This window comes from Zootoca vivipara, chromosome 17 (assembly GCF_963506605.1).
Source record: "Zootoca vivipara chromosome 17, rZooViv1.1, whole genome shotgun sequence".
NCBI lineage: Eukaryota > Metazoa > Chordata > Lepidosauria > Squamata > Lacertidae > Zootoca > Zootoca vivipara.
Window position 1 is genome coordinate 25,652,573 of NC_083292.1, and position 26,196 is coordinate 25,678,768.

General features: G+C 51.3%; 2 protein-coding genes across 2 annotated transcripts in view; one reads left to right on the forward strand and one right to left on the reverse strand.

Annotated features, from left to right (window-relative positions):
• Positions 1–12,956, forward strand: part of RNF115 (ring finger protein 115) — a 42,798-nt gene extending 29,842 nt beyond the window's left edge. Inside the window, exons 4-9 of the mRNA XM_035098029.2 lie at positions 2,572–2,768; positions 3,520–3,588; positions 5,643–5,715; positions 6,553–6,646; positions 9,895–10,010; positions 11,788–12,956. Of these exons, the coding sequence (XP_034953920.1) occupies positions 2,572–2,768; positions 3,520–3,588; positions 5,643–5,715; positions 6,553–6,646; positions 9,895–10,010; positions 11,788–11,919 (681 nt within the window). The 3' untranslated portion in view covers positions 11,920–12,956. The remainder of the gene's footprint in view (positions 1–2,571; positions 2,769–3,519; positions 3,589–5,642; positions 5,716–6,552; positions 6,647–9,894; positions 10,011–11,787) is intronic.
• Positions 12,957–13,744: 788 nt separating this feature from the next.
• Positions 13,745–26,196, reverse strand: part of ITGA10 (integrin subunit alpha 10) — an 80,772-nt gene continuing 68,320 nt past the window's right edge. Inside the window, exons 26-30 of the mRNA XM_035098930.2 lie at positions 25,740–25,841; positions 18,489–18,602; positions 17,774–17,869; positions 17,233–17,346; positions 13,745–16,205 (exon numbers count right to left, since the gene is read on the reverse strand). Coding sequence (XP_034954821.2) covers positions 16,152–16,205; positions 17,233–17,346; positions 17,774–17,869; positions 18,489–18,602; positions 25,740–25,841 — 480 coding nt within the window. The 3' untranslated portion in view covers positions 13,745–16,151. The remainder of the gene's footprint in view (positions 16,206–17,232; positions 17,347–17,773; positions 17,870–18,488; positions 18,603–25,739; positions 25,842–26,196) is intronic.

Consider the following 26,196-nt stretch of genomic DNA (forward strand, 5'->3'; position numbering starts at 1 on the left):
TACTGCTTAAGATTTTGCCTAGAGGCTCACATGATGGAACGTGCCCCCCCCTCCATCGCAGTGAGAAAGAAGCAAGCCTCTCTCCCAACATACTGGTGGAGTGAGATAAGGGTACCTAAACTGTGAACAGGATCCAGCCAGTTGGCTTAAATTTCATCTCGCCCTGCCTGGAAGCTGCTCCAGAGTCCCTCCCCAAGTCAGTTGATCTGGGAGGCTCTGCTTACCTGCAAGGGCTCAGTGTCCCCCTGAGTGGCAGGTGGGTTTCGGATCGCCTGAGTCCCCAGGTGTGTGTCTGAGTCAAAGTGGTTCTGGCAGCAGCAGCAGGCAGGCTGGCCTGGTGCCTTGCGTGTTATGAGAGCCTCTTGGCTTGCACACAGACGAGGGCAAGGAGTATTGCTCATTGAAGAGGCGGGTGCAGTCCCCCAGGCCCAGGCTGGCAAGTTCTTTCCCACATTGCTTCTGTTATGATTATTTCCTGCTCAGTGGGGTACTGTCCTGCGGAGAGACCATGTTGGTCTTTTTTTATTATTATTATTCCATTTATATCCCACTTTTTCTCCATGGAGCTCAAGGTGGTGTGTGTGGTTCTCCTGCTCCTCATTTAATCCCCACAACACCCCTGTGAGGTAGGTTAGGCTGAGAGGCAGCAACTGGCCCAAGGTCACCCAGGGAGGTTCATGGCTGAGTGGGGATTTGAACCCTGGTCTTCCATGACCTAGTTGAGCACTCTAACTGCTATAGCACCACTGGCGCTCTGTGGCCAGGCATTCGATGGGAGCGCAGCCTGGTGGGGAAGAGGGTCTGAGGTGGCCTGTGAGCTGCCCAGGGGAAAAGAAAAGCCTGTGGCGCTGTGTATAGACCAAAGAATCATAGAGTGGTCGAGCTGGAAGTGACCCAAATGGTCATTTGGTCCAGCCCTCGTGTCCACTGAACCAAAAGATGCAGAGGAAATCCCCCAAAATGCAAGCAGCTCAGGTGTTCTTCCAGAGGCATGGCTCAGTGGCAAAAGTGTGTGCATCAAAAGCAGAAGGTTCCAGGTTCAGTTCACAGCAGCCTCTCCAGGTTGGGCTGGGGGGGAAATCCCTCATTCCTGCAACCCCAGAGGGCTGCTATTAGTCCGTTTGGACAAAACGGAGCAAGATGGACCAAAAGGTCTGACTCCCTCTAGGGCACCTCCCTCCCTTTTTCCTGTGTTTGTCCTGTATGTGTTCCAGGTTGCCTTGTGAGCTGCATATCCAAGCATGCCCCCTGTCCCCAGGTCTTCATGGGATCCTGTAAGCATCCTGGTGGCCTCTTCAGACCATCTCCCACCTAGGGGTTGAACCTGGGGCCATCTGCATGCAAAGCAGATGCTCTGCTACTTTGCTACACCTCCAGGAAGACTGCAGGACGTGATTTACCAGGAGCATAAAGTCTGCACACATTTTCAATCAAGATTTTGCATTTCTTCCTCAAGTCCTCAAAGCACAAAGTGGTGGCCAGTGTGCTGCTTCTCTTTTCCTTAGTTCTGTCGTCTTTTTTTGCTCATCAGCGGCTGTCATATTGTGCTGACTTAGCAAGGGAGCAGCCCAGACAGCTTATCTATCCAAAAACAGCACCGGTCGCAGCCTAGCTGGAGCTGTGAGGTCTGGAAAAGGACTTGCCCAGAAGGCGTTTACATATTGATGTGACTATTATTATTATTATTATTATTATTATTAAATTATCCATTGAGCTCAAGGCAGTGTGTGCATGGTTCCTTCCCCTCCCATTTTATCCTCACAACAGCCCTGTGGGGTGGGCGACCATTGATGCCAGGTGAAGGCTGGGCCAGCCCTGATCTCAGCATTTTAACCACTGTGCAGTCTGGCAGTGCTTGGCGGTTGCAAAGGGAGTGTGCTTTTATAACGAATAGAATTGTATAGAATAAAAGGAAAATGGTAAAGCAAAATAAGAGAATTAAAACAATGCAGAGCAAATGGAAGCAAAAACAGCCAAAGCTGAAAAGTCTTAACTAAACAAATTCCCACTGAGACAGGATTATCTTAAGTGCCCATGGAAAAGTGGGCAATAAGGAGACTGAATGCACAATTTTGATGTGGCTTGGTGACAGCTGTTTCTTGCTTGCCTGAGCCTGCACCAAACTTGGGGGTATCACACTGCACAACCACTTACAACATGCTGCAGAGCAGGGCCCTACAGCGCTGGGTATCACTTCCCAGGGCAAAGCGATTTCCTTCCAGCTGGCCCAGCATACAAAGTCTTGGAAGCAGGAGGTCCCCATGATGAGCCTTTCAGGTTTGTAAATAGCCCCTCTCCTGTGGAGACTTGGCATGGCTTGCAAGCTAGCGGGCGGAGAAGTTTTTGTAAGCCAAAAGAGAATGTGGATTTTTCCGTCCGATCAGAAGAGCTCCGCTTAGCAAATCCCGCTTTTTTCCTGGCTGAGTGACTGCTTCTTACTTTTGAGTCTCTGGTCATTGGCAGGAAAGCTTCAAGAACCCCTGAAACCGCTGGGCTAGAATTTATTACCCCGTTTGATTTCTGGCCCTTTAGAAGTTGACTTCTTGATGCGCTTCCATTTGCTTCCTCCAGTTTTGGGACCAGTTGCATCGTTCTATGGTCTTCCAGTTCCCGAGCAACTCTATGGACCACGATGGCAGAGACAACGAAAGGGGCCACCAAGCCCACGCAGACCTCTGGGGACCAAGCAGACCCCTCCGACTGCCCATGACGCGGAGGTACAGATCCCGGGTCAGCGCACGGCCTGACAGATCACCTGCCATTGAAGGGTAAGGATTTGGAGGACTTTGGGGATCCAGGAGCTGATCTGGAGTGGAATAGTATGTTCAGTTGCTCATGGAGGCTAAGAGGAGATATGAAGGTCTGGGGTGGGGAAATTCCCCCCTGTTTGGGGCAAGAGGGTGGTCTTCACGTCTCTGTCCACCACACTGCTGCTTCTAACTTCCAAGAGTCTCTACTGGAAGACTTCAAGAAACATGAAACATAGAATTTTTCTCCATGTTTGATTCTATTCATTTGGGATTTAAGCTGGATTCTTTCACATAACCAAGGGGTTCAACTGGTATAGCCTAGCTACCGGTAAAAAGACAGCATTATTGTTCCCAATTGCTGCAAACTGGTGACTGTTCTTGCCTCGTATATATCTTGTCAGTTCTGTAGGTCTGCCCTGCCCATCTCGTGTCCTGTTGGTTGCCTCACTAATGCAGGGTAAGCCAGTGTGGTACCCTCTGTGTGTTGTTGCACTACAATTCCCAGCAGTGCGACTAGTGATCAGGAATGATGGGGGCTGTAGCCTGACCCCACCTAGAGGACACCACATTGGCCACTCCCGAATTAACGTAACATAACATATACTTCATGTACTGGACAAAGAGGGCGCTAGTCCCTGGAAGCAAGTACAATGATCAGTCTGTTAAGGCTTGCTCAGCTTCCTCTCCTGGATGATGTCACTGCCACTTCCGCTTTACTTTTCTGCCTCTTTCTTACATGTTTTCATTTTGTCTCCCATCTCCTGGCTAGAATAATACAGCAGATCTTTGCAGGCTTCTTTGCAAATTCGGCAATTCCTGGGTCTCCTCCTCTCTCCTGGTGAGTATGAGACATTATTTGCAATCATATTTTTTTTACAAAGTATGTGTCTGAACTTAAATGCGGGTCCGGCACTCACGTGCATTCATACACACGCTACCAAGAGGTTTGGGATCTTTTGCTAGAGTTATGGCATGCATCCATTTCTGAATATGTGTTTACCCTTAGCCAACGTTCAAAATTTGCCAGGAGCATTTTGCACCTCGCTATCGGCCACTTGCGACCAAGTGAAGATGTCCAGGCGCCAGGATGGCGCCTGACATCTCCACCAACTGGAGGTGCATTTCTGGGGATCCTTGGATTTTGACTGTTTCCACACACTAGCAACACATCCTGTATCAGTTACAGTATCAACAGAAGAAGTATCTGAAGTATCTGAAGAAGTGTGCATGCACACGAAAGCTCATACCAAAATAAAAACTTAGTTGGTCTTTAAGGTGCTGCTGGAAGGAATTTTTTTATTTTGTTTCGACTACGTCAGACCAACAGGCTACCTACCTGTAACTAGTATCAACAAACTATCAGTTATATTTTATCTGCACAATCAGGATGAATTTCAGGCCCGAAAATGGCAACTAGGCATTCTGTTTTGACGACTGTAACCCTGGTTTAAGGAGCCATTTGGCAACTAGCTTATATATTTGAGTTTCTAACACTGCTGTTAGGCATATGTCCACAAGAAGTTCTTACACAAAGGAACACGGAAAGCTTGCTTTGTTATATGAAATGAAATTGGCAGAATATATAAATGCTGCGCCAGGCAGCAAAATTACAATTTAAGCAGGCAGCAGATCCCATCATACGTGTGCACCTTGATCGAAAAGAGTGAAAGAATCCTTAACTATTCTCAAAACCATGCAGGAAGTGAGCGTGACAATTTTGCCACAGAACTCACACCAAAGGCAAGTTAAGAAAGGGGAAAGTACACCTGTCTTTAAGGCAAAGCGGGTGTTGGATTCCTTGAGAACCCTGAGTAAGTTCTTTGTTAGAGCTTGGAGAGCTAATCTAAAATCTAGGGGCGTTGTACTAATTTTAGCCAATACAGTCTAATGGAGAAGGGAGAAGGGCTTTGTGATACGCTATTGGTTTTCAACCTTTTTGAGTCCACGGCTCCCTTGACTAACCACATTCTTTCTGCGGCTCCCCTGTGGAAGCCATGTACACTGGGGCTCCATTACTGGATGTGCGAAAGTGGGGATTTCCCCGTTCTGCACCCACCCCCTTTTGGCGCCATTTTTGGTATGCGTGTAAGTGGGAGCGCATGTGTCGATGGGAACCAAAGCAACACCACTCACCACCGACGCTTTCCACATTCCAGCCTGGCTTTCCCGAAATTAGTGTGCACATGGTGGGGGATGCGGGGGGGGCGGTGTGTCGCAAAAAAAGATTAAGATCAGAAGCAGAAATATTTTGTTATTGCAGGGAAGGAAAGTGAGAAACACATAGCACAGGACACACATGCAAATACGGTCCTTTCCTGCAGCATTCTCCCTGCCCCATAAAGCTGGGTGACTGCTAAGGAGGAGGAGGGTTGCAGGAGGGTTGCCGGGGGGGGGGAGAGAATGGGGGTGGGTAGGAGGAGAGAGAAACACAGAAGACACTCCCCACTTTCAGGGTTATTTTTAAATCCTTCCTTATAGAGCACACACACATCCAGGCACAAACACACCATTAAACTACTTTGCTATTTTCTTGCATTTCTCAAGCCCTCTGTGCAAAACTAAGGAAGTGTTACGTAGTTGCTGAAGCCGGAGAGGATGTTTGTTTGTGGTGGTAATAGGGCAAGATTTTAAGAAGATAATTAGTCATTCAAAAGCATTTCCCCACTTGTTTGCCGCTGTTTTGTTTTGGGAAGATAATGGGGCTCCCCCAACCCCGGCTCCCTCCACCCCCAGAACTGGCTCCAGAAGAACAAGTTTGGAGCCGCAGAAGCGTATAAAGCATGTATAGGCCCTTGACATCCTATGACAGGGAAGCTGGGGAGCAGTGGGCTTGCTGCTTCCTTCTCATGCTCCCACCCTGAGCGCCTTTCTTTCTTTCTTTCCCTCTTGCAGGGGGGGCATGTTGCACTCGAGTCCTGGGGACTACGCCTGGGGACAGAGCGGCCTTGATGCTGTCGTCACACAGGTAAAGGCTCTGATCATTCCACCTGAACCATGGCTGCATTCAATATGTGTGCAGTTTTTAAACAGGTCAGGTGGGCACCTGCCAGGGTTTCTTTAGTTGTGATTCATTTCAGCACCGTCTTAAGTGCTCCCGGCGCCGTGGTGTGCCGGATCCTCCGGCGCCCTCCCGCCCCGTTCCGGCGCCCTCCCACCCCGTTTCCCAGCGCGGCAGGTGCTGCGCACAGCGCAGGTGCAACAGGCGCTGCTGCGCGGCAGGCGGGTGGGCAGGCGCAGCTGCGCGGCGGACCGGTCGGCCAGTGGGTGGGCGCAGCTCGCGGCGCCCTCCTGGCGGGCCGGCGCCATGGTGCCCTGCGCCACCCAGCCTGCACGTAGGGCTGGGCCTGATTCCTTTATTGCAGAGGTAGGGTGGAACTAGATGACCCTGGGGGGGGGTCTCTTCCAACTCTACAGTTTTATGAGTCTATATGCATAGCTGCCACGTTTTCCCTTTTCTCGCGAGGAAGCCTATTCAGCATAAGGGAAAATCCCTTAAAAAAGGGATAACTTGGCAGCTATGTATATGAGCTGCTACTGAGGCTCCACAGGCTTAGCACCAATTAAGTGGGTGTCCTGTAGCACCCCTAGGATCCTGCGCAGCACCCAGTCAGCATGGAAAGGGATTCCTGAAGGTCAAATGTTCTGAAGGCAACTTGATGGATGACCAGTAAATGCTGTGAACGTTTTTTCTCATTCAGTTCAGTTCCCATTAAATTTCACGTTGCAAGAGCAAATAATATGTGCAGCGAAGCCAGCCAGTTCTCTTCCCTCGCACAAACCCTTCCTTCCTCTCCCCCTGCAGCTCCTGGGACAGCTGGAGAACACAGGGCCTCCCCCGGCAGACAAAGAGAAGATTTCTTCTCTCCCGACAGTGACCGTCACTCAGGAACAAGTTGGTAAGTTCCTGCTTCCTGATAATGCTTTTGTAAATGTGTTGTTGGAAGGCGTTGCTTTCTTCTGTCGCTCTGGACTGGGCACCCAGACCAAATTCCAGAGAACTGCCAGTGTCAACCTCCAGCTCAGCTTAGCTCTACAGCATGAAAGGAACTGCTTTCCAGCTGCAATCCTCTGTGGTTCCCTCTGATTCTGATTTAAGGAACTGGGCAACAGCTCACAGGGCTCCCCAGGCATTGTGGATTTACTCTAGAACCCCAGTTGCACAATAGCTCTCCTCTTCCCTCCCCAGTCCATTTTTCTTTTGTGTCTTGTCTATCAGGCTGGTCCCACTGGTTTGCAATCTCACAGGCAGTGATACCAGGGAGGGTAGCTGTTTCCTAGTTCTGCTGGATCTCTCAGCGGCTTTTGACACCATCGACCATAACATCCTTCTGGAACTTCTAGAGGGCTTGGGATCTGGGGGCACTGTTATACAGTGGTTCCGCTCCTTCCTCCTGGGCCGTGTTCAGAAAGTGGTGGGGGGGGGGAATGAGTGTTCAGACCCCTGGGCTCTCACTTGTGGGGTGCCTCAGCCACTGGGAGCCACTGGGAGAGATCATCAGGGGGTTTGGGCTGGGTGTTCATCAGTATGCGGATGATACCCAGCTCTACCTCTCTTTCAAATCAGAACCAGTGAAGGCGGGGAAGGTCCTATGTGAGTGCCTGGAGGCGGTTGGAGGATGGATGGCGGCTAACAGATTGAGATTGAGTCCTGACAAGACAGAAAGTACTGTTTGTGGGGAACAGGAGGCGGGCAGGTGTGGAGGACTCCCTGGTCCTGAATGGGGTAATTGTGCCCCTGAAGGACCAGGTGCGCAGCCTGGGAGTCATTTTCGACTCACAGCTGTCCATGGAGGCGCAGGTCAATTCTGTGTCCAGGGCAGCTGTTTATCAGCTCCATCTGGTACGCAGGCTGAGACCCTACCTGCCTGCGGACTGTCTCGCCAGAGTGGTGCATGCTCTAGTTATCTCTCGCTTGGACTACTGCAATGCGCTCTATGTGGGGCTACCTTTGAAGGTGACCTGGAAACTACAACTAATCCAGAATGCAGCAGGTAGACTGGTGACTGGGAGCGGCCGGCGAGACCACATAACACCGGTCCTGAAAGACCTACATTGGCTCCCAGTACGTTTCCGAGCACAATTCAAAGTGTTGGTGCTGACCTTTAAAGCCCTAAACGGCCTCGGTCCAGTATACCTGAAGGAGCGTCTCCATCCCCATCATTCTGCCCAGACACTGAGGTCCAGCGCCGAGGGCCTTCTGGCGGTTCCCTCGCTACTACGGTAGAAGCCAAGTTACAGGGAACCAGGCAGAGGGCCTTCTCGGTAGTGGCACCCACCCTGTGGAATGCCCTCCCACCAGAGGTCAAAGAGAACAACAATTACCAGACCTTTAGAAGGCATCTCAAGGCAGCCCGTTTAGGGAAGCTTTTAATGTTTGATGGATTTCTGTATTTTAATATTTTGTTGGAAGCCGCCCAGAGTGGCTGGGGGAACCCGGCCAGATGGGCGGGGTATAAATAATAAATTATTATTATTATTACCAAAGGCAAGCATGTTTCAGGTACCAGTTCTAGAAGTTGCCTGGGAGATCTTCTTGCATTAAGCAAATCTTCCAAACCTCACTGTGCAGAGTAGGAGTCAGGGAATCGGTCCTTCTAGCATAGCGCTGTCTCTACCGATTACCGGCAGCTCTCCAGGGTCTCAGGCAAGTTTTTCCTCGACCTGGAGATGCTGGGGATTGAACCTGGGGCAAAGTAGCAGCTGGACATAAGAAGAGCCTGCTGGATCAGGCCATTAGCCAACCAGATGCCTCATTGCGAAGCCTGCAAGCAGGATCCAAGCATAAGAGCCCTCTCTCCTCCTGTGGTTTCCAGAAACTGCTATTCAGAAGCCATTACTGCCTCCTGCAATGGAGGAAGAGCATAGATATTGTGGCTAGTAGCCATCAGTAGCCTTGTCCTTCATGAATTTGTCCTCCCATGAAGCCAAGACCCTTCCCTGAGTGATCTTGAGTTGGCTTCTTCCCCCCCCCCCACCGTTTTTATCTTTGTCCCTCAACAACATCAAGGCCAGAGACAGTCTGAGAAGCTCCTTCCACAGAATTTCAAAGGTTGCACATGCCTTCCTAGTCTTTTTCTCACTCTTTAGTTCTCCAGTAACCTCCTTCTCTACTTCCCCTTTCCCCCAATTGCTGCCTAGCAGCCAATGCCAAAATCCAAGTTTGGGGCAAGTCCACTGGTGAGAGAACTCCTGCAGAGATTTAAAGTCACAAAATAGGCAGCAAAGTAAAGCGTGGAACTATAGGCTGTTAGACCTTCAAAATATGCCCTCGTAAGTTCCAGAACCTTCATTCTTCCCCTAGCATGGAAGAAGACCACAAGTTTGGTACATTAAAAATTGTTTACTTTCCAAGAGTCATATTCATGTGCTTCTGGCAGTAAAACCTGGCTTAGTTCCATAGCGGTGAAAGTTCCTAAATTATTGGTATAGGAACTCAAAGAGTGGCTTGTGGGAACCATGTGGTCTGAGCTTGAAGCAACCAGCTCAGACCTCCTCACATGCTGAGCTTGAAGGGAGATTGAACAATAGGCTTGATTACCCAGTTCCTCCCAACAGGGGGGCTTGACCTCACTAAGCCTAGCATGACAGCTTACTCTATGGTATTAACCCCTTCATGCATTAAGCATCTTGGTTATATGAGATTGGTTATCCCACCATTCCAAACTCATCACTTCATTCCGGTGTTCTCACCCCAGTTGTCTTTTAACTTCTCTTGCCTCTTGTGCAGCCAGCCTGCAGGCAGGACATGTACCTCTTGCCTTATCCTAGAGCAGGCATGCCCAACAGGTAGATTGTGATCTACTGGTAGATCACTGGACATCTGTGGTAGATCACTGGTAGATCACTGGCTCCCCCCAAAGAAGCTGAACAACTGTGGTTCCCCTAAAAAAACCCTCAACATTTTACCTCCTCCTTGAAAAAACTCAACAACTTTGACCCAACCCCCCCCCCCAAAAAAATTGGGCCTTCCTCCTTTCTAAAAAAAAGCTCAACAACTTTGACCTGAACCCCCCAAAAGGGGGTAGATCACTGCCAATTTTTAACTCTGTGAGTAGATCGCAGTCTCTTGGGAGTTGGCCACCCCTGTCCTAGAGAGCTGGCATCTTGCTGCACTCACATGACCCTGCCCTGTTTTCTCCCACAGATATGGGTTTGGAGTGCCCCGTGTGTAAAGAGGACTACACTGTGGCGGAACAGGTCCGGCAACTCCCGTGCAATCACTACTTCCACAGCAGCTGCATTGTGCCATGGTTAGAGCTGGTAAGTTGGCTTCCCAGTTGGCTTGGGGTCAGGTGGAGACTGGCGCTAGGGCATCCTGCCTGGCAACGAGGCAGCTCTCCTGTGGGATGAGGTGTAGCCACAGATGTTGGGTGCTGCAGTGGAATACAGACCTGGCCTCCAGGGCACTATTCAGTTGGAAGTTCTCCTGCACAATGAACAAGAGCTTCTCAAGAGCACTAGGGTGTGACTGACTTAACCTCGGGCACCAGAGCATCTGAGGCCGGACCTTTTGGCTGTCCTGAGGCTCTGAATGGGCAGATTCCGCCAAAGGCTTTCGGCAGAGAGCCGCGTGCCACCTAACGGGGTTTGGGCCTGGGTCTCAAGTAGCCCAGCTGCTCAGCCAGGAGTCTCCAGGTGTGCTGAGCACCCCACAGCCAAGGATCTGATAGTTATTATCAAGAGCGCATGCATACAGCAGCTCTTAAGGTGCCCCAGACACACACACTTCAATAATCTCAGTTGCTGTTCCCAGATCCATGGCTATGGAACAGTTGCAGCAGCAGTGAGACCAGCCCCCCCCCCCCAGTTTATGTACCCCTGATCTGATGAGGGCAGGTATGTGCACACAACCTGAGGCTTCTCCTACGTGGAAGCCGTTGCTACTCTTTCCTCTTCAAGCCCCTGCTGGTTCTAGGAGACAGCAAAGTGGGGGATGGCGGGGATTTAGCTGCCCCCCATCCCTTGCGTGAACAGTCTCTTCCTCCAACACATTCTGCTCGCCCCACTCAAGTGCTCTGGCCCTTCCTTTCCTCCCCCACCCCGGCTCCTGCTTCAGGGCCAGCACCAATCCCCATAAATCGCTGCCCCCCTCTCCTGTGTCATTCCCCTGGACCCCAGCTTCCGCCACACGTTCGTTGGAGCCCTTCCAAACCCTGACACCAGAGCACTTTGTCAAGACAGCACAAGGGGTTCAGCGGTTTTCCAAGCGGGGAAGTTCCAGTTTCAGCAGGCGCTCTGGATTGTGGCTCATGCCATGCATTTTCTATTTGGATGGAGCAAAGGCGGATGTGTTCTCCATCCTTTCAGTGCCACGTCTGCAGATCGAATGGCGACTTGAGTACGCTTTAGTGATGGTAAATGTCAAATCAGGATGCGTTGGGAGGGGAATAAATTCTTCAAGATTGACAAGAAGCACGAGGGTGTATGTGTACACAGTGGCTGCCTTTGGGGGGAGTTAGTCTTTAGAATGAGCTTGCAAATGGATCCACTTCCTTCTCAAAGGATCTAGGAAGGCGTTCTTGGAGATTTGGGGCCAATTCAAACACACAGAAAGTATGCAATGCAAGGAAATGCGAGTGTGCCTTTTTTTTTTAATCGCACACGGATCTGCTCGACATCCGTGCATGGGTATAATTTTTGCACCAGGCTTTCATGTTGATACATACAGTGTGCTGATTCTTTCAATCATATGTTGTAGAGAGCCATTGCAAAGGTTGGGCCTGGGCATGTTAATTCATTTTTAATCAAAATATTTGCGTTTGGCACCTTCTGCGTTAGTCAGCATTCCCATGGGGAGGCAAACCCCACAGACCCTGTGCAGAATGCCCATGTCTGGGTGTTCAGTGGTTCCAGAGGTGGAACATCTGACGGTGTGGCGGGGAGATGGCTGCCCTTGCGCATCGCTCTTTTTAAAGAGGAAGCCTTTTGGCGGTGGCCTTTCCTTAATGTGGCCACCCCAATCTCATGTATCGGCTCTGGGAGGCATGGCCGTTCCCAACAGCCCCCCCACTCACACTTGCACATTTTCCTTCTCCAGCACGACACGTGTCCCGTGTGCCGGAAGAGCTTGAATGGCGAGGACTCCACTCGGCAAGCACCCAATGCGGAGGCCTCCACAAGCAACTCCTTTAGCAGCACAAGCCACCTACACGACCGATGGACTTTCTGAAGCCTCCCTGACATGGTTGGGGGGGGAGGGAGGCGGCAGTTCAGGCCTGTAGTATCCCTTACTACAGTTTGTAAATTGTATGATACCTATAAACTACAGAACCGAGTAGCAAGGAGGGAGAGGGAGAGCAAACGGGTGCAGCTGGTGGAGCTGCGTCCCCACCCCATGGCCATGGCGAAGGTGGCCATCGTTCAGAAACCGCTAGCATCTCCTGCTGGGTTGCCGCAGCATCCAGATGATCTCTTTAACCCTTAGTTTCCAGAGCGATCAATTTCACCTTTCAGTGAGGGGGTCGGGAGGGTCCCTGAAAACCTGTGTGAGTCCTTTCCTCGGGTAGCAAGAGAGGCCTCCACCGTTACTATTCCCATGGCTTTGCAGAGGGAGGGGCGGACATTGTCCTTGCCCGCCTGTCCCAGTCTCTTTTTTTTGTGGTGGGGAAGGGGAGGCTCAAAGAGAAGGCAGTCAAGTGTTGGCTAGGAAGCCATTTCAAATGGAGCTAGAGGAAGAGAGAGGCGAGTTAAGAGGATTTGCACAGGGACCCAGGCCTTTCCAGCGTCTCCCGAAACGGAGTCTGTTTAATCGACTGCCCATCTTTCCTGCAACCTAGGATTTTGTTGAATTTTGGGTGGGTTTTCTTTGGCTTACGTTGACAGAGTCCCTGACTTCCTTTATCTCGGTTCTGTTTTTTTCTGGAAAAGAGTGGGGGGCAATTTGGCTCACAGAAGGAGAAAAAGAGGGGTGGAGAAGCAGCACAGGGGAGCCCTGCATTCCATGAAGGCAAGTATTCAATGCCCCTCGAGCAAACACTACCTTTTTCCTGCTTTCAGCCCCTCGGCCCCCTTGGGTTTGCCTGAACCAGCATCAACCCACCTGCTACTTAAGACCCATTTTTTGCTGCCTTGTTTATCAAATGGACCACGTGTAGTTTATCCTCCGGATCAGAGACTGTGTCTTCTTTTTCCAAGCTGTTCTTCAGTATTTTAAATGAGAATGCCATCGCTCGATATACCATAAAGAATTTTTTTTGTTGTTGTCTGTTTCCTTTTAAGTGTTGTTTTTTCCCTCCCTTGCAACTCTTCCCCCCTCCAACCTCCATCTACAGTCTTTTTATCTTCTGAATCATGTCTGAGCTCAAAACTTTGGTGCTGCACACTGACCCCCTCCCCCAAAGCACCTTCCGCCTGGAACCAAAAAGGAGCTTTGGTAGGAGAAGGGTGGGGTGGGGGGCATGGCAGAGTCATGTCCCAAGGAATGAAAGGGGAAAATACAAGGCAACCCCCCCCCACCCCCTTCGTAGCCACTTCATTGCTGTAACGGTGTACCAGGTACACACCGTTTCAAACTTAGTGTCTTCTGTTTGCTATCGAAAGTTGAATAAAAGTCTTTAATAAGAAAAGCAACGATAGAATTCTTGGTTGGGGTGTGTGTGCAGGGGGAAAGGGACCATTTGAGAATCTGCAGGACAGGTGGGTGGGTGGGTCTGCTTCATATTTGGACGTACAGATTGCAAATATATTAGAGAGAGAAATCCAAAGATATAGTTGGAAAAAACCTTTATTAGGACCAACTAAATAAATGTCAAAGTAACCAAATTTCATAGTTTTGCCTAATGGCTGGACGGCATGTACACCCTCACACTGCTAAGGCCCTATCATTTTACATAGTCGAAGGTCCATTCGTAGGGTCATTTTTCTGGACAGTTGAATCCTATATAATAAAGTGCAAGTGTCTCTGCGTCCAGTCCGTGTCCGCGCTACTGCGCATGTGCCCCACGGACACAGGGACTGGACGAAGAGACTGCACGCGTGCACGCTCTCCCCCCCCCGCCTCCTCCAACCGCCTCCCCCGGCCGGACACCGCCTCACTGCAGGGCACGTCGGGGAAGCGAGGGTGGAGGCCGGCAGAGGTGAATGGGGGGAGGAAGGGCGCCTTTGAGGAGCCCGGTCCGGCTCCCGCAGCCGCCGCGGCCCCGGAGCCCGATACCGCCATCTTGGTCCCGGCGCAAGCGCTTCTCCGAACCCCGGGATGTCTCCTTCCTGTCGGCGGCTGGGGGAGAGGAGCGAAGGAGGAGAAAGCAGCCCTTTCTCCTCCTTCGTTCCTGTCCCCCTGCCGCCGACAGCAAGGACAGGTCAACCATTTGCAGGAATGTTCCCCCTTTTACAGTGTTTGGGGAATTCTGTGATCACCCCACCCCAAAACAACTTGAGAACTTTTCCTGAGAATCACAGCTGCCTTCTAAAAAATTTTTAAAGCAAGCATCTGGCCCTTATTAAGGTTGCAAACGAAAGGCATGAGAGTGTGTGGGCAATGCCTGGTAAAATTCCCAGACCCTACAGACAGCAGGGAGGGGGGTTGGCCCAACAGGCTTCCCCACAGTCAGGACACCAGGGTTCTGCATGCCTCTTTCCCTGCCCTGGATCCTGGCTCTTGAGATTTCAGCGGCATTGGCATACATGGCGATTCCTCCTATATTTGTACCTTAACAAAGAACTTCTCTTGGGACCAGCACAGAGGCACAGTGCCTCTGTGTCCATCTCCATGACCGAGAAAGCAGAATGAATACTGTGGGGGGAGAGAAACTTGTTTATTCAATTCATGCAGCTTAATGGCGGTGCAAAATTATTTGCCCTAAGAGGACAACCAGTTGCCTCCCAGCAACTGTCTCTCTGGCGAGACATTTGCTGGGGCTGGACAAGCAAATCCTTACACTTCCGTTGCACAAACAAGTTCCAAAAAAAGACAGCAGTAGGGAGAACAGCACACAACTTGACTTTATCCCATCCTTCGCCCACCACCTTTCACTGCAATCCTGGCTCACAATGGGAGGGTGGCACATCCATTGGCATTGGATAAGCCCACAACTTCACGCAGCACATAGTTAAAACTATGGAACTCTCTCCTACAGGAGGCAGCGATGGCCACCAACTTGGATGACTTTAAAAGAGGATTAGATCAGCTCATGGAGGAGGAGGAGGCTATCAGTGGCTGCTAGCCATGATGGCTCTGGTCTGCCACCAGAGTTGGGAGGCAGCAATGCTTCTGAATACCAGTTGCTGGAAACCATAGGAGGGGGAGGTGGGCTCTTGTGCTTGGGTCCTCCTGCTCATGGGTTAACTTTTGGGGCATCTGGTTAACCCCCAAGAGGCTGGGTTAGATAGGCTATTGGCCTGATCCAGCAGGGCTTTTATGTTCTTATCTCATTCTCCCATTTGTGGCCAGAAGGCAACTCTATGCATTTGGTGGTACAGAAAGACAGTTTGTAAGCCTCTGGTTGCACACAGGAAAGGAGGGCGTCTGGGACCTTTTTCAGGCCAAGGGCCAAACCCCCTCCTGGAAGCTACCAACCAGTGGTGGGTGGGGCCAGGCACAAAAGTGGGCGGAGCAAGGTATGCAAATTTTACCTTTTTTACAAGGGGCTGGGTTCCACATGCACTGGCACATGCTCCTCTCTATCCTCCATCCGCACAAGCCAAGCAGCGGGCACAAACCATTCCCCTGGTTTCCTGGTGGTGCTCACAGCTGCCAAACCAAAGGGCCCTACCCTTTTGCGATTCCAAGTGAATGAGGCTGCTCTGCACCAGCCACCAACCCACCCAAAAGGTAGCACTCACTTCAGTGTGGTAGCAGGAATACAGGACTATGCGAAATTTGTTTTGCTTCTATGCAACAAAGTTCTGTTCGAGGGAGACGAGAGAGGCTCCACCTTGTCAAGACAAGCTGCTGCATCCCAAAGGACTGATGGAAACCATAGAATTGTACCGGTAGAATTGGAAAGGAGACCTCCTGGAATGCATGAAGAAAGTATCTGGAATAGAGATGCTCCACATGATTTGAGCACTTTTCACAGGGGAAGGAGCCCTCTTTGAAACCCTTATCTCTGTTGCCTTGTCATCTTGAAGGGTTGGGCCTAAGCTGGCCTGCACACACTACTTTTTCTCCACCCCTTGAACACGGGAGGCAAAATTGGATGTTTACCTGCCCCAGTCTGAAGACCAAAGTGTGTGTGTATTGGTGTGTTTAATTGTGGCTCCAACAGAGGGGGAGGTTGTTGCATTTTCTTAGCTTCCCAAAAGCAAAAGGATGCTGCAAGATTGCAGATTGTCTTCAGAACTGCTGGATCTTCCGTCACTTTTTACAGGGAGTCAAAAGAGGGCGGCAGCAACAGTGCCCACCGGATTTCCTCCCCTTGCTCATTTTTCCTGGGTGAAGAGTCCTTGCTCAAATTCCATGTTTTATTGCTCTTCTTTCTCTTCTTCTCCAGGTTTTTTGTGTGCAAAAAATCCAAGCTGGAGGGGGGTGGTAAGGGAAAAGGGAGCAGAAGAAGAATATATAGATTAGCATGAGAAAGAGATGTTTTGTTTTACAGCTACAGGGAACCTAGTCTTCTGATGTCTTGGCTTCAGGGCTCTCTCAGTGCTTCCAGACAACCTGTATATTGAGCATTCACCCTGATTTGTCTGCAGGGAGGTTAGATGGCGCTGAGTCAAAGCAAGCAGCACCTCACATTTTCCTGTGCATTGCCATCACTTTCCATATTGCATAAGGGCCAAACTCTTCTGGGGAGAGAGGGCTTGCTGTGGAAGAGCTCCGAATCAGCTATAGTTGTGCAGCCTGAATTTTCCGGTATGAGATTCAATCCCACCTGAAAAGAAGCCTGAAAATTTCCCGGAGATGAATCTTTGTGCTGATCTGTCCCTATAGAGAAAAATCAAGTGGTAGAGAATGCCTAGGAGACTACCACTTTCAACTACAGGTGGGGAATTGCATGTAGCTGTATATACTCTTGCGTCAATCTCAGTTTTCATGAACCTCTGGGAATAAACAGAAAGCTAGAGTTGAAATCTCTACCTGGCACGCTAGGTTCTCTTTATGTAGGGTTCCCTTCACCACCTACTTGCTGCAATGGATATCCTTTGCCTCCACAGTTGGAGGCAGCAAAGCTTCTGAATACCAGTTGCTGGAAACTACAGCAGGGAAGAGTATTGCACCTGGTTGGCCACTGTGAAAACAGGATGCTGGACTAGATGGGGCCCCCTTTGGCCAGATCCAACAGGCTCTTCTGATGTCCCCATGTTTCAGACCACGGTTCCTGGGAGTTGTAGTCCAAAACATCTGGAGGGCACCAGCCTGCGGAAAGGGCACTCCCCCCCCCCGGGCCTGTGTCGACAGTCCCGAAATTTTATGCCTTGTGATTCTTCTTTCGGTGTTGTGTCTCAGCAATTAAGAATCCATAAGCTAGAAGGCCAAACTAGTCATGTGACCTGTTTAAGCTTGTCTCCCTGTGCAACCTGAGGCCGTTAGCATGACACTTACCCTCCACAAACAGATGATAATTAGAGCAAGCAGCAGCAGCCCCCCAATGATGCTGCCAATCAGGATCCAGAGCGAAAGAGGGACCAGATTGGACTGTATGATCTCCAAGATGGTCTGTAACGAGAAAGAGGAGAAATCTGCTAAATCAAAGCAAAAAGCCCACTGGTAGTGTTGGGAGGCGTGATGAGGATTCAGAACTGGTTAGCTCAGACTGAAAGGGCATCACAAAGACAGCAAGAGAGCAGTTGATATGAACAGGGTTTTCTCACTGATTTCTCTTAAGCCTGAACCCAATGCACTCAACTCTTTTAAACACACACCCCAAGCTTTCATCCCTTATTGTGATTGTGAATACATACAGACAGGTCCCGCTTACCATACACAGCGCATTCCCTGGAAATCATTCGCTTGCATAACAAAGCCAACCATTTCCATTCATTCTTAAGGGGATTTATTATTATTATTATTTTGCTGTGACAGAAGCTGCTGCAGCTCAAACCACCACCACCCCAGCCTTGGAAAGGCCAGCAGCCCCTCCTACCTCCCGCTGATGGGCAGCCTCCGACAGCAGCAGAAGGCTCTCCTCTTGGCTGGTCAGCGTGAACCTGCTCACAACCTTCAGAGTCTTGAATTTAGCCTTTGTTGTCCACGAGATGGAAAAAAAGAGACAAGAGGGGTGTTTAGAAGAAGAGGAAAAGCCTCCCAAGGCAGGTTTCCAGCTGGCAAGTGCATTTATGTTTATTTATTTCGTTCTTGCATTTATCCTTCAATGGAGTGTGGTGCATACACAACAATCCTGTAATGGAGGTTAGACTGAGAGGCAGTGATGCCCCTAGATTCTCAATAGAACACTCTGCTTTACTGAACAGAGGCAAGGTTGCCTTTTTAGGGGTTGCATTCCACAACCACCATCACAGCCTCAACCTGCTACCGGATGCTCTCTAACCCTGTTGCATTCTTGGAACAAAGCGAAGAAGGAGTTCCATTCTGGTGACTTTCAAACTCAGCAGGTGCTTCCAGGAGAGTTTACTGCTCCATCTGAACAAATTGGATGTGCAGGTTTTATGCAAGCTCCACACAGTCATCGTCATGACAGCCTGCACCTACTTACTTACCTACCTATGTACCTACCTATGCGCGCGCACACACACATTCAGTCCAGATTTTCCCATGCTACCAGCGAAGGGCATATAAGACCCTCTTAAGCAGGAACTCAAGGGTGCATGCATGAGAGAGGGCACAAAGTCTGCACTTGCCTTCCTGAAAAACTCGTTGTGAACCGCTCTCAGCAGGTGGATGGAGACTTCCGCGTTCCTCTCAATGTGGGGCAGCTCACACTTCACCACTTGGCATCCGGCGTTGGTGCAATTCTGGCAGGAAAGAGAGACCTCAGCCCTTTCTTTGCCTCTGCTCGTTCCACCCAAGACCCAATCAAAGCGTGGGCAGAATTCTAGGCATTTACTGTACCTCCCCCCCCCCCCCGCTTCACAACCTAGGCTGCTTCCAGATGTGGGTGCGTTATTTATTTAATTATATGTTGCATTTAAGCCCCACCTTTTTTCCTCCAAGGAGATCCATGTTCTCCAGCCCACCTCATCAAATCCCCACAACAACCCTGTGAGGTACGATCGGCTGAGAGGCAGTGACTGTGTTCAGAGTTACCCAGGGAGCATCATGGCTCAGTGGGGATTTGAACCCTGGTCTCCCAGTTACTAGTCCAACACCGTAACCACTGCACAACCTTGGCTAGCACCCCATTAGTAGCACCCAATTACTGCTGTCCTCCTTTAAGCCTGCAACTGAAAGATCAACTCTTCTCTCGGGCTTCAAAAATCCAAATAACATTATGAAGTGGAGGGGGTGGGTAGCCCCCCCAGTCCCCCCTTTCACCTGGCTCAAATGGGGTGATTATGGGGTGGTTTTCATTGGTAACATGGTGTGCATGTGGTAGGTTTAGGGGTTTCAATCTGTTTTAGCTTATTGCTGATTTTATTTTATATTTTGAATGTTTTTAAATATATTGTGAGGGACAGGGGATATCGCGAAGTCCCTCCCCTCCTGAGTTCAAGCCCGTCCCCGAGCAAAGGGGAAAGCAGGGAGAGTTCCGATTCCAGTGGGGAAGCAGGAAGTCGTGTCCGAGGCTCAGGCAAGGTAGAGGAGCCAGGGTCCCAGGTGGGACAGGAAGGGGCAAGCAAGGGGGGAAGACCCATCCCTCCAACTCCAGAATTACGCAGGAAGAGGAGGGGCAAGAGGATGGGTCTGCCAAAGCTTTTGTGTTGGAGAAAGACGCGCCAAAAGCCATTAGGAGGTTCTGAAACCGACTGACAACATCGCTCCGTGTAAATAGCAATGACTTGAGCACTGTAAATACGCAGCACCAATAAAAGAATAAAATGCAGAGCTGCGTAGCGTCGTTACTCTGAAGTAGTCCACTCCGGCCACTGTGACAGCAACCTCCTAATCATTTTTGGGCTACTTCGGAGTTGCCGGGATGAGCGTGTCCGAGGCGGAGAAGTGGCGGCAGATCGCTGAGCAAGCCCAGCTAGAACTGCAACAGCTGTCGCTGCAGGCGCAGGGAGAATTGAAGGCAGCTAAAGAGGAGACTAAGAAGGTCCAGGACGACCGGCTACAACTTGCGGAACAGGTGAGAGAGCTCCAGGAAAAAGAGCAGCATTTAAGGGCGGTGGCGGTAGACCTCCAAAACAAGCTGGATGCAGAGAAAAACAAGGCGGGAGGGGCTCCCCAAGTCCAAGTGCTGCCAGGAAGGAGAGCAGGGACCCTTGTAAGCAAGTTCAATGGAGACCCGAAGGAGTTTCAGGGCTTTGAGACTGAGATCGTGTATGCTCTTGAGCTGCACCAGAATGAGTTCCCCGATGATGAGCACAGAGTAGCGTTTATTGTGGAACATCTCACCGGAGCAGCCAGGGAGTGGCTAAGACCATTAATCGCAACCAAGAATCCTTGCATGAAAAATGTCCAACAATTTCTAGAAGGTTTGAGGACGATGTATTCGTCCGATAGTCATTTGGACCAGACTAAGGAGGAACTGCATAATTTACGCCAAGGAAATATGACAGTTCGCGCATATTGGGCGAAATTCACCATGCTGGTGCACAGACTGGGGTGGGTTTTGGATTCGCCTCCCATGCAAGCTGCGTTTTACTTGGGTTTGAGCGAGGAGGTGAAGGATGAACTCTCGAGAGGTCCAAAGCCCAGTACTATGGATCAGCTGAGCAAAGCAGCTCTGGCGGTGGGGGTGAGGCAGGAATCCCGGTGGAACGACAAGCAAGCGACGCGCGCAAAGCGGGCTTGGTTCCCACGGTCGCAGGAGAAGCCACTCCCTCAACAACCCTTTCAGGCCACGCCTGGAGCCAGCCAGGACCAGGAGCCCATGCAGATTGATAGCGCGCGCGCGCGGGCTTTTCAAACCCCAGCGGCGCCAAGACGCAAGGAGGGAAGGGGCGGGAATTGCTTTCTCTGCAACTCACCCCAGCATCTCGTCAGAGACTGCCCACATCGCAGGGAGTGGCAAGGAAAGGCGGGAACGGTGGTGCCCTCCCCCACTGACGCAGCACCACAGCAGGGAAACGGGAAAGCCTGGCTGCAGGAGACAAGGGGCAGCAGCCAGGCACAGTCAGCAGACAACAGCCCCAGCCCGCCCACCCGCACAGAGAGGTGCAGAGCCAGCCCACCCCTCCCAGAGCAGGAGTGGTTCTAGAAGTGACGCTAACGCTCCCAAATGGCTATCCCCTGACGGTCCTCGCCTTAATTGACAGTGGGGCGTCCGCCAACTTCTTCTCGAGAAGCTTTGCAGAAGAGCACCAAATCCAGCTTTTGCAGTTGGATTTTCCTCTGCACGTAGCAACCATTGACGGCAGGGAGCTGCTGGGAGGGGCCATCACACATCAAACCCCCCCCATGAGAATGACGGTGGGAAGGCACTCAGAGACACTGGCGTTCAACGTCACCACCATCTCAGACCCCCCCATCGTCTTGGGCATGAGCTGGCTGGCGCGCCACGACCCCTCCATCAGTTGGCACCAGAGGTGCATCACGTTTGGGTCAGACTTTTGTCTGGAACATTGCATGCAGCACCAACCAGGGGAGGGGCCTCCGATAGCCACGGTGGCCACCATGCATATCAAAGGGGGTGAGGCAATACCCAAGCAGTACTGGGACCTGCAGGAGGTCTTCAGCGAAGCGGAGTCCGACCACCTACCCCCGCACAGGCCTTTTGACTGCCAGATCAACCTGGTGCCAGGGGCGACGATACCCCCAGCCAAGCTGTACGCCATGTCAGACCAGGAGCTGGAGGATCTGCGCGCTTTCATCGACAAGAACCTCAAGCGGGGGTTCATAAGGGAAAGCAAGGCAGCAGGGGGCAGCCCGGTCTTCTGGGTGGACAAGAAAGACACGCAACAGCGCCGTCTTGTGGTGGACTTTAGACGGCTGAATTCGGTGACAGAGCCCGTGGCTTTCCCCATGCCCAGAGTGGATGATCTCCTGACAGCGGCACGCAGGGGCAAGATTTTCACCAAGCTGGACCTAAGGGGGGCGTACAACTTGATCAGGATCCGGGAAGGAGATGAATGGAAAACCACGATGTTCACGCCTCTGGGCTCTTTTGAATATCTGGTGATGCCCTTCGGTTTGCAAGGGGGCTCAGCATGCTTCCAGGCCTTCATGCACCACGTCCTGGGGTCCCTCCTCTTCAGGAAATGCTTGGTCTTCCTAGATGACATCCTTATCTACTCGAATGACCCAGTGCAGCATGTGAAAGATGTCAGAGAGGTGTTGCAACGCCTGAAGGAGAACCACCTGTATGTGAAGCTGGAGAAGTGCAAGTTTCACACCAAAGAGGTGGACTTCCTGGGCTACAAGCTGTCAGACAAGGGGCTGGCGATGGACAAGGACAAGGTGCAGGCCATCCTGGACTGGCACAGCCCCAGGACGCGCAAAGATGCCCAACGCCTACTAGGCTTCGCTAACTTCTACAGGAAGTTCATCAAGAACTTCTCTCGCGTTACGGCTCCCATCACGGACTGCCTGAGAGGCAAGCAGAAGTTCAAGTGGACACCAGAGGCGCAAGCAGCGTTCGAAAGCCTCAAGAGAGTGTTCGCCTCAGACCAAAACCTGTTCCATGTGGTGCAGGACGCGCCCCTACGCATTGAGACAGATGCTTCTGAAAAAGCTGTGGGCGCAATTTTGTTGCAACTGGACGCCAACAGGGAGTGGAGACCCTGTGCCTTCTTCTCCAGGAAGCTGACACAGCCTGAACGCAACTACACAGTGTTTGATAGGGAACTTCTTGCGATCTACGCTGCGTTCCAGCACTGGCGACACTTCCTGGTGGGCGCGAAGCACCCCATCCAGGTGTGCACAGACCACAAGAACCTGGAGTTCTGGAGAACTGCCAGGGTGCTCAACCAGCGGCAGATACGGTGGGCAGAGTTCTTCTCGAACTTCAACTTCTCCATCCACTACATCCCGGGGGAGCAGAATGTCAGGGCGGATGCCCTCTCCCGCAAGCCAGAGTACATGGAGGAGGAGGCGCCCCCAGCCCCAAGGCACATTTTCCCCCCGTCGGCATGGTCCTGCGGAGCAGCTGTGGTGAGCGAGGCAGAACTCACAGCACTGACGGCAGCGGATGAATTTGCCAACCGCATCTTCAGAGAACTGAGAGGGGGGAGGGAGCAGGCAAAAGACTTTGCAGAACGCAGAGGGCTGCTTTTCTACAAGGGTGCGCTGTACCTACCCACCACCCAGCTTCGACGTACGGTCCTCAAGCAGATGCACGACAACCCTACAGCGGGGCATTTTGGAAGGGACAAAACCGCTCACCTAGTCATGAGACACTTCTGGTGGCCAGGGGTGCGGGAAGATGTTCGAGACTATGTAAGGGGCTGTACCACCTGCCAGCGGGCGAAGGTGGTCAGAGCAGCGCCACCAGGGTTGCTGGAGCCCTTAGCCACACCACACAGGCCGTGGGAAGTGGTGTCCATGGACTTCATCACAGATCTGCCTTCGTCCAGGGGTAAGACTGCAGTGTTGGTGGTGGTGGACCTTATGTCCAAAATGTGTCACTTTATACCGTGTGCCAGGGCAGTCTCGGCAGAAGAGACAGCCAAACTGTTTGTTGATCACATTTTCAGACTGCATGGATTACCTTTAAGGGTTATTTCGGATCGTGGCCGCCAATTTGTTTCCAGGTTCTGGCGGCGGCTCATGAACCTCCTGCAGGTGGAGGTCAGCTTGTCGACGGCTAGACACCCGCAGACCAACGGACAAGCGGAGAGGGTCAACGCCATTCTGCAGCAGTACCTGAGATGCTACGTCAGCCAGCGGCAAACGGACTGGGTGGATCGCTTGCCACTAGCAGAATTTGCCTACAACAATGCAGTGCACGTCTCCACAGGGGTGTCGCCCTTTAAGGCCAATTACGGGCGCGACCTCAGATCTTTCCCAGAGAGGGAGAGGGAGGAGGAGGAGGAGGAGGGCCCACAGGCTGAGGATTGGGCAGAGGAACTGGAGACGGTGCACCAGCAGCTCAGAGAACACTTGGAGAGGGCCAAGGAAGCGTACAAAAAGGGGGCAGATCGCCACAGGCGACAAGGGGAGGTCATCAGGGTGGGGGACAAGGTGTGGTTGTCCTCGGAGGGCCTTCCCACCAGAGGGAGGTGCAAAAAGCTGGCACCCAAAAGGCTGGGCCCCTTCACGGTCACGCAACAGGTAAACCCGGTGGCATACAGGCTGGCACTGCCAGAGGACATGAGGGTGCATCCAGTGTTTCATAGATCGCTGCTGTCGCCGTACAGGGAAAGCAGCAGGCTCCGAGACAGCGAACAAACCCACGAGGGAGGGGGGGAGAGGGAAGGCAGGGAGCAACTCAATGAGGCCACGGCCATCCTGGATTCAAGGTGGGGGGTGGGGGGACTGGAGTACCTCATGGCATGGGAGGATGCTCCACCGTCCCAGAATGAATGGGTCCCAGCCACTCAGATACAGGAGGAATTCTTGGTGGAAGAATTTCACGCCCTCTTTCCCCACAGACCCAAGCCCTGGCACATGGAAAGGGAGGGGGAGGAGGAGGAGGCACGGGAGAGCAGCTCACCATGGCGCTGGGAAGCGGAGTTTGAGGAACCAGAGGATGAGGTATGGGTGTCACCGAGATCCACCCAGTCAGAGGAAGGAGCAGATTGGCAGAACGTTTTTACCCCCACCAGCTCTGACGCCACGGACTTTTTGGGATTCCCGTCCGCCCAGGCGGAAGGGGGGGGCTCGCAGGACTGGGGGGAGGTATTCACACCAACGGGCTCGGAGAGCACTGAGTTCTTAGGCTTCCAGTCGTCACCGACACATGGGGGGGGCCTGGGGAGGGGTGAAGGAGAGCTTGGGAGGGGGGTGGATGTGAGGGACAGGGGATATCGCGAAGTCCCTCCCCTCCTGAGTTCAAGCCCGTCCCCGAGCAAAGGGGAAAGCAGGGAGAGTTCCGATTCCAGTGGGGAAGCAGGAAGTCGTGTCCGAGGCTCAGGCAAGGTAGAGGAGCCAGGGTCCCAGGTGGGACAGGAAGGGGCAAGCAAGGGGGGAAGACCCATCCCTCCAACTCCAGAATTACGCAGGAAGAGGAGGGGCAAGAGGATGGGTCTGCCAAAGCTTTTGTGTTGGAGAAAGACGCGCCAAAAGCCATTAGGAGGTTCTGAAACCGACTGACAACATCGCTCCGTGTAAATAGCAATGACTTGAGCACTGTAAATACGCAGCACCAATAAAAGAATAAAATGCAGAGCTGCGTAGCGTCGTTACTCTGAAGTAGTCCACTCCGGCCACTGTGACATATATGCTGTTAACTGTTTTTACTAATAATTGTATTGCTTTATTTTCTTTCTAAATCGCTATGAAGGTTTTTAAAAAACAATCAAGCAGTGAATGGTTCTTAGAAAATCTAAACAAACAAACTAATAAATAAAAATTAGTGTACATACTGCAATCGTGGATGCAACATAAAATGGGGGGAAATATCTCCACTTGGGACTCTCCCTATTTACCTTTCTGGATGGTACCATTTTAAATTGTGTTAAAACAATTTTAACTGACCTTTTAGTTTGCACTAAAATGCTTGCAATGGAAAAGCAACAGTTGGGTTGTGATAGAGACAGCCAGTCTTGAAGCTGCCTGAGTCACAGTGAAGAAGCCAGAGGAGGGAATGTTGGAAAAAGACAAATGCATCTCCTTCTCTTGAGTTACTTTAAACCACATGAGGACACTCTTTGTGTAGCAATCTGAACAGCACTTGTTTGTAGTTTTTATGTCTAAGTTAACTTTACCCATAAAAGCTGAGCCATTTTGTTTGCTATTCTCTCTGGACAAGATACTATTATTTTCTCTGTCTCATCTCCACTCATTATAAAAAGTTCCTGCATGAATAAAGCCTTTAAACTCCAGAAACTGTAAGCGATTACTTCAATCAAATTCACCCAAGCTACAAGGTCTGCTAACAGGGCACTCACCAGTTTCTCTACGTGCACAAGTTCTTCCGGATGAACAGGGATCATCACACCACCAGCTGCAATTTGAGAGGCCCCTGTCAGATTTTGCATGGTGCAGGTTACCTGGAAAATGGAAAGGAACATCAATATGTGTGAGGGGTCCTTCTAAGCTTTTCCTTGAGCACCTGCAGCAGACACCCAGGTCTCTGAACAGGAGTGGATTTCCTTCCTTCCCCTTATTCATGTTTGGCCCCTTCCCATTTTGTTCTCTCTCTCTCTCTCATATCTCTTTTGGCATTAAGATGTCCTAACCTAAACAATACCCAGCAGCAGTGCTTTTTTTCTAGAAAAAGAGGTGCTGGAACTCGCCATGAACACTGTCTTTGTTCTCTTATAATGGCAATGGCGCCCACCTGAGAGGTGCCGGAATTGAGTTCTGGCAAATTTTGGCTGGAAAAAAAAGCCCTGCTCAGCAGCC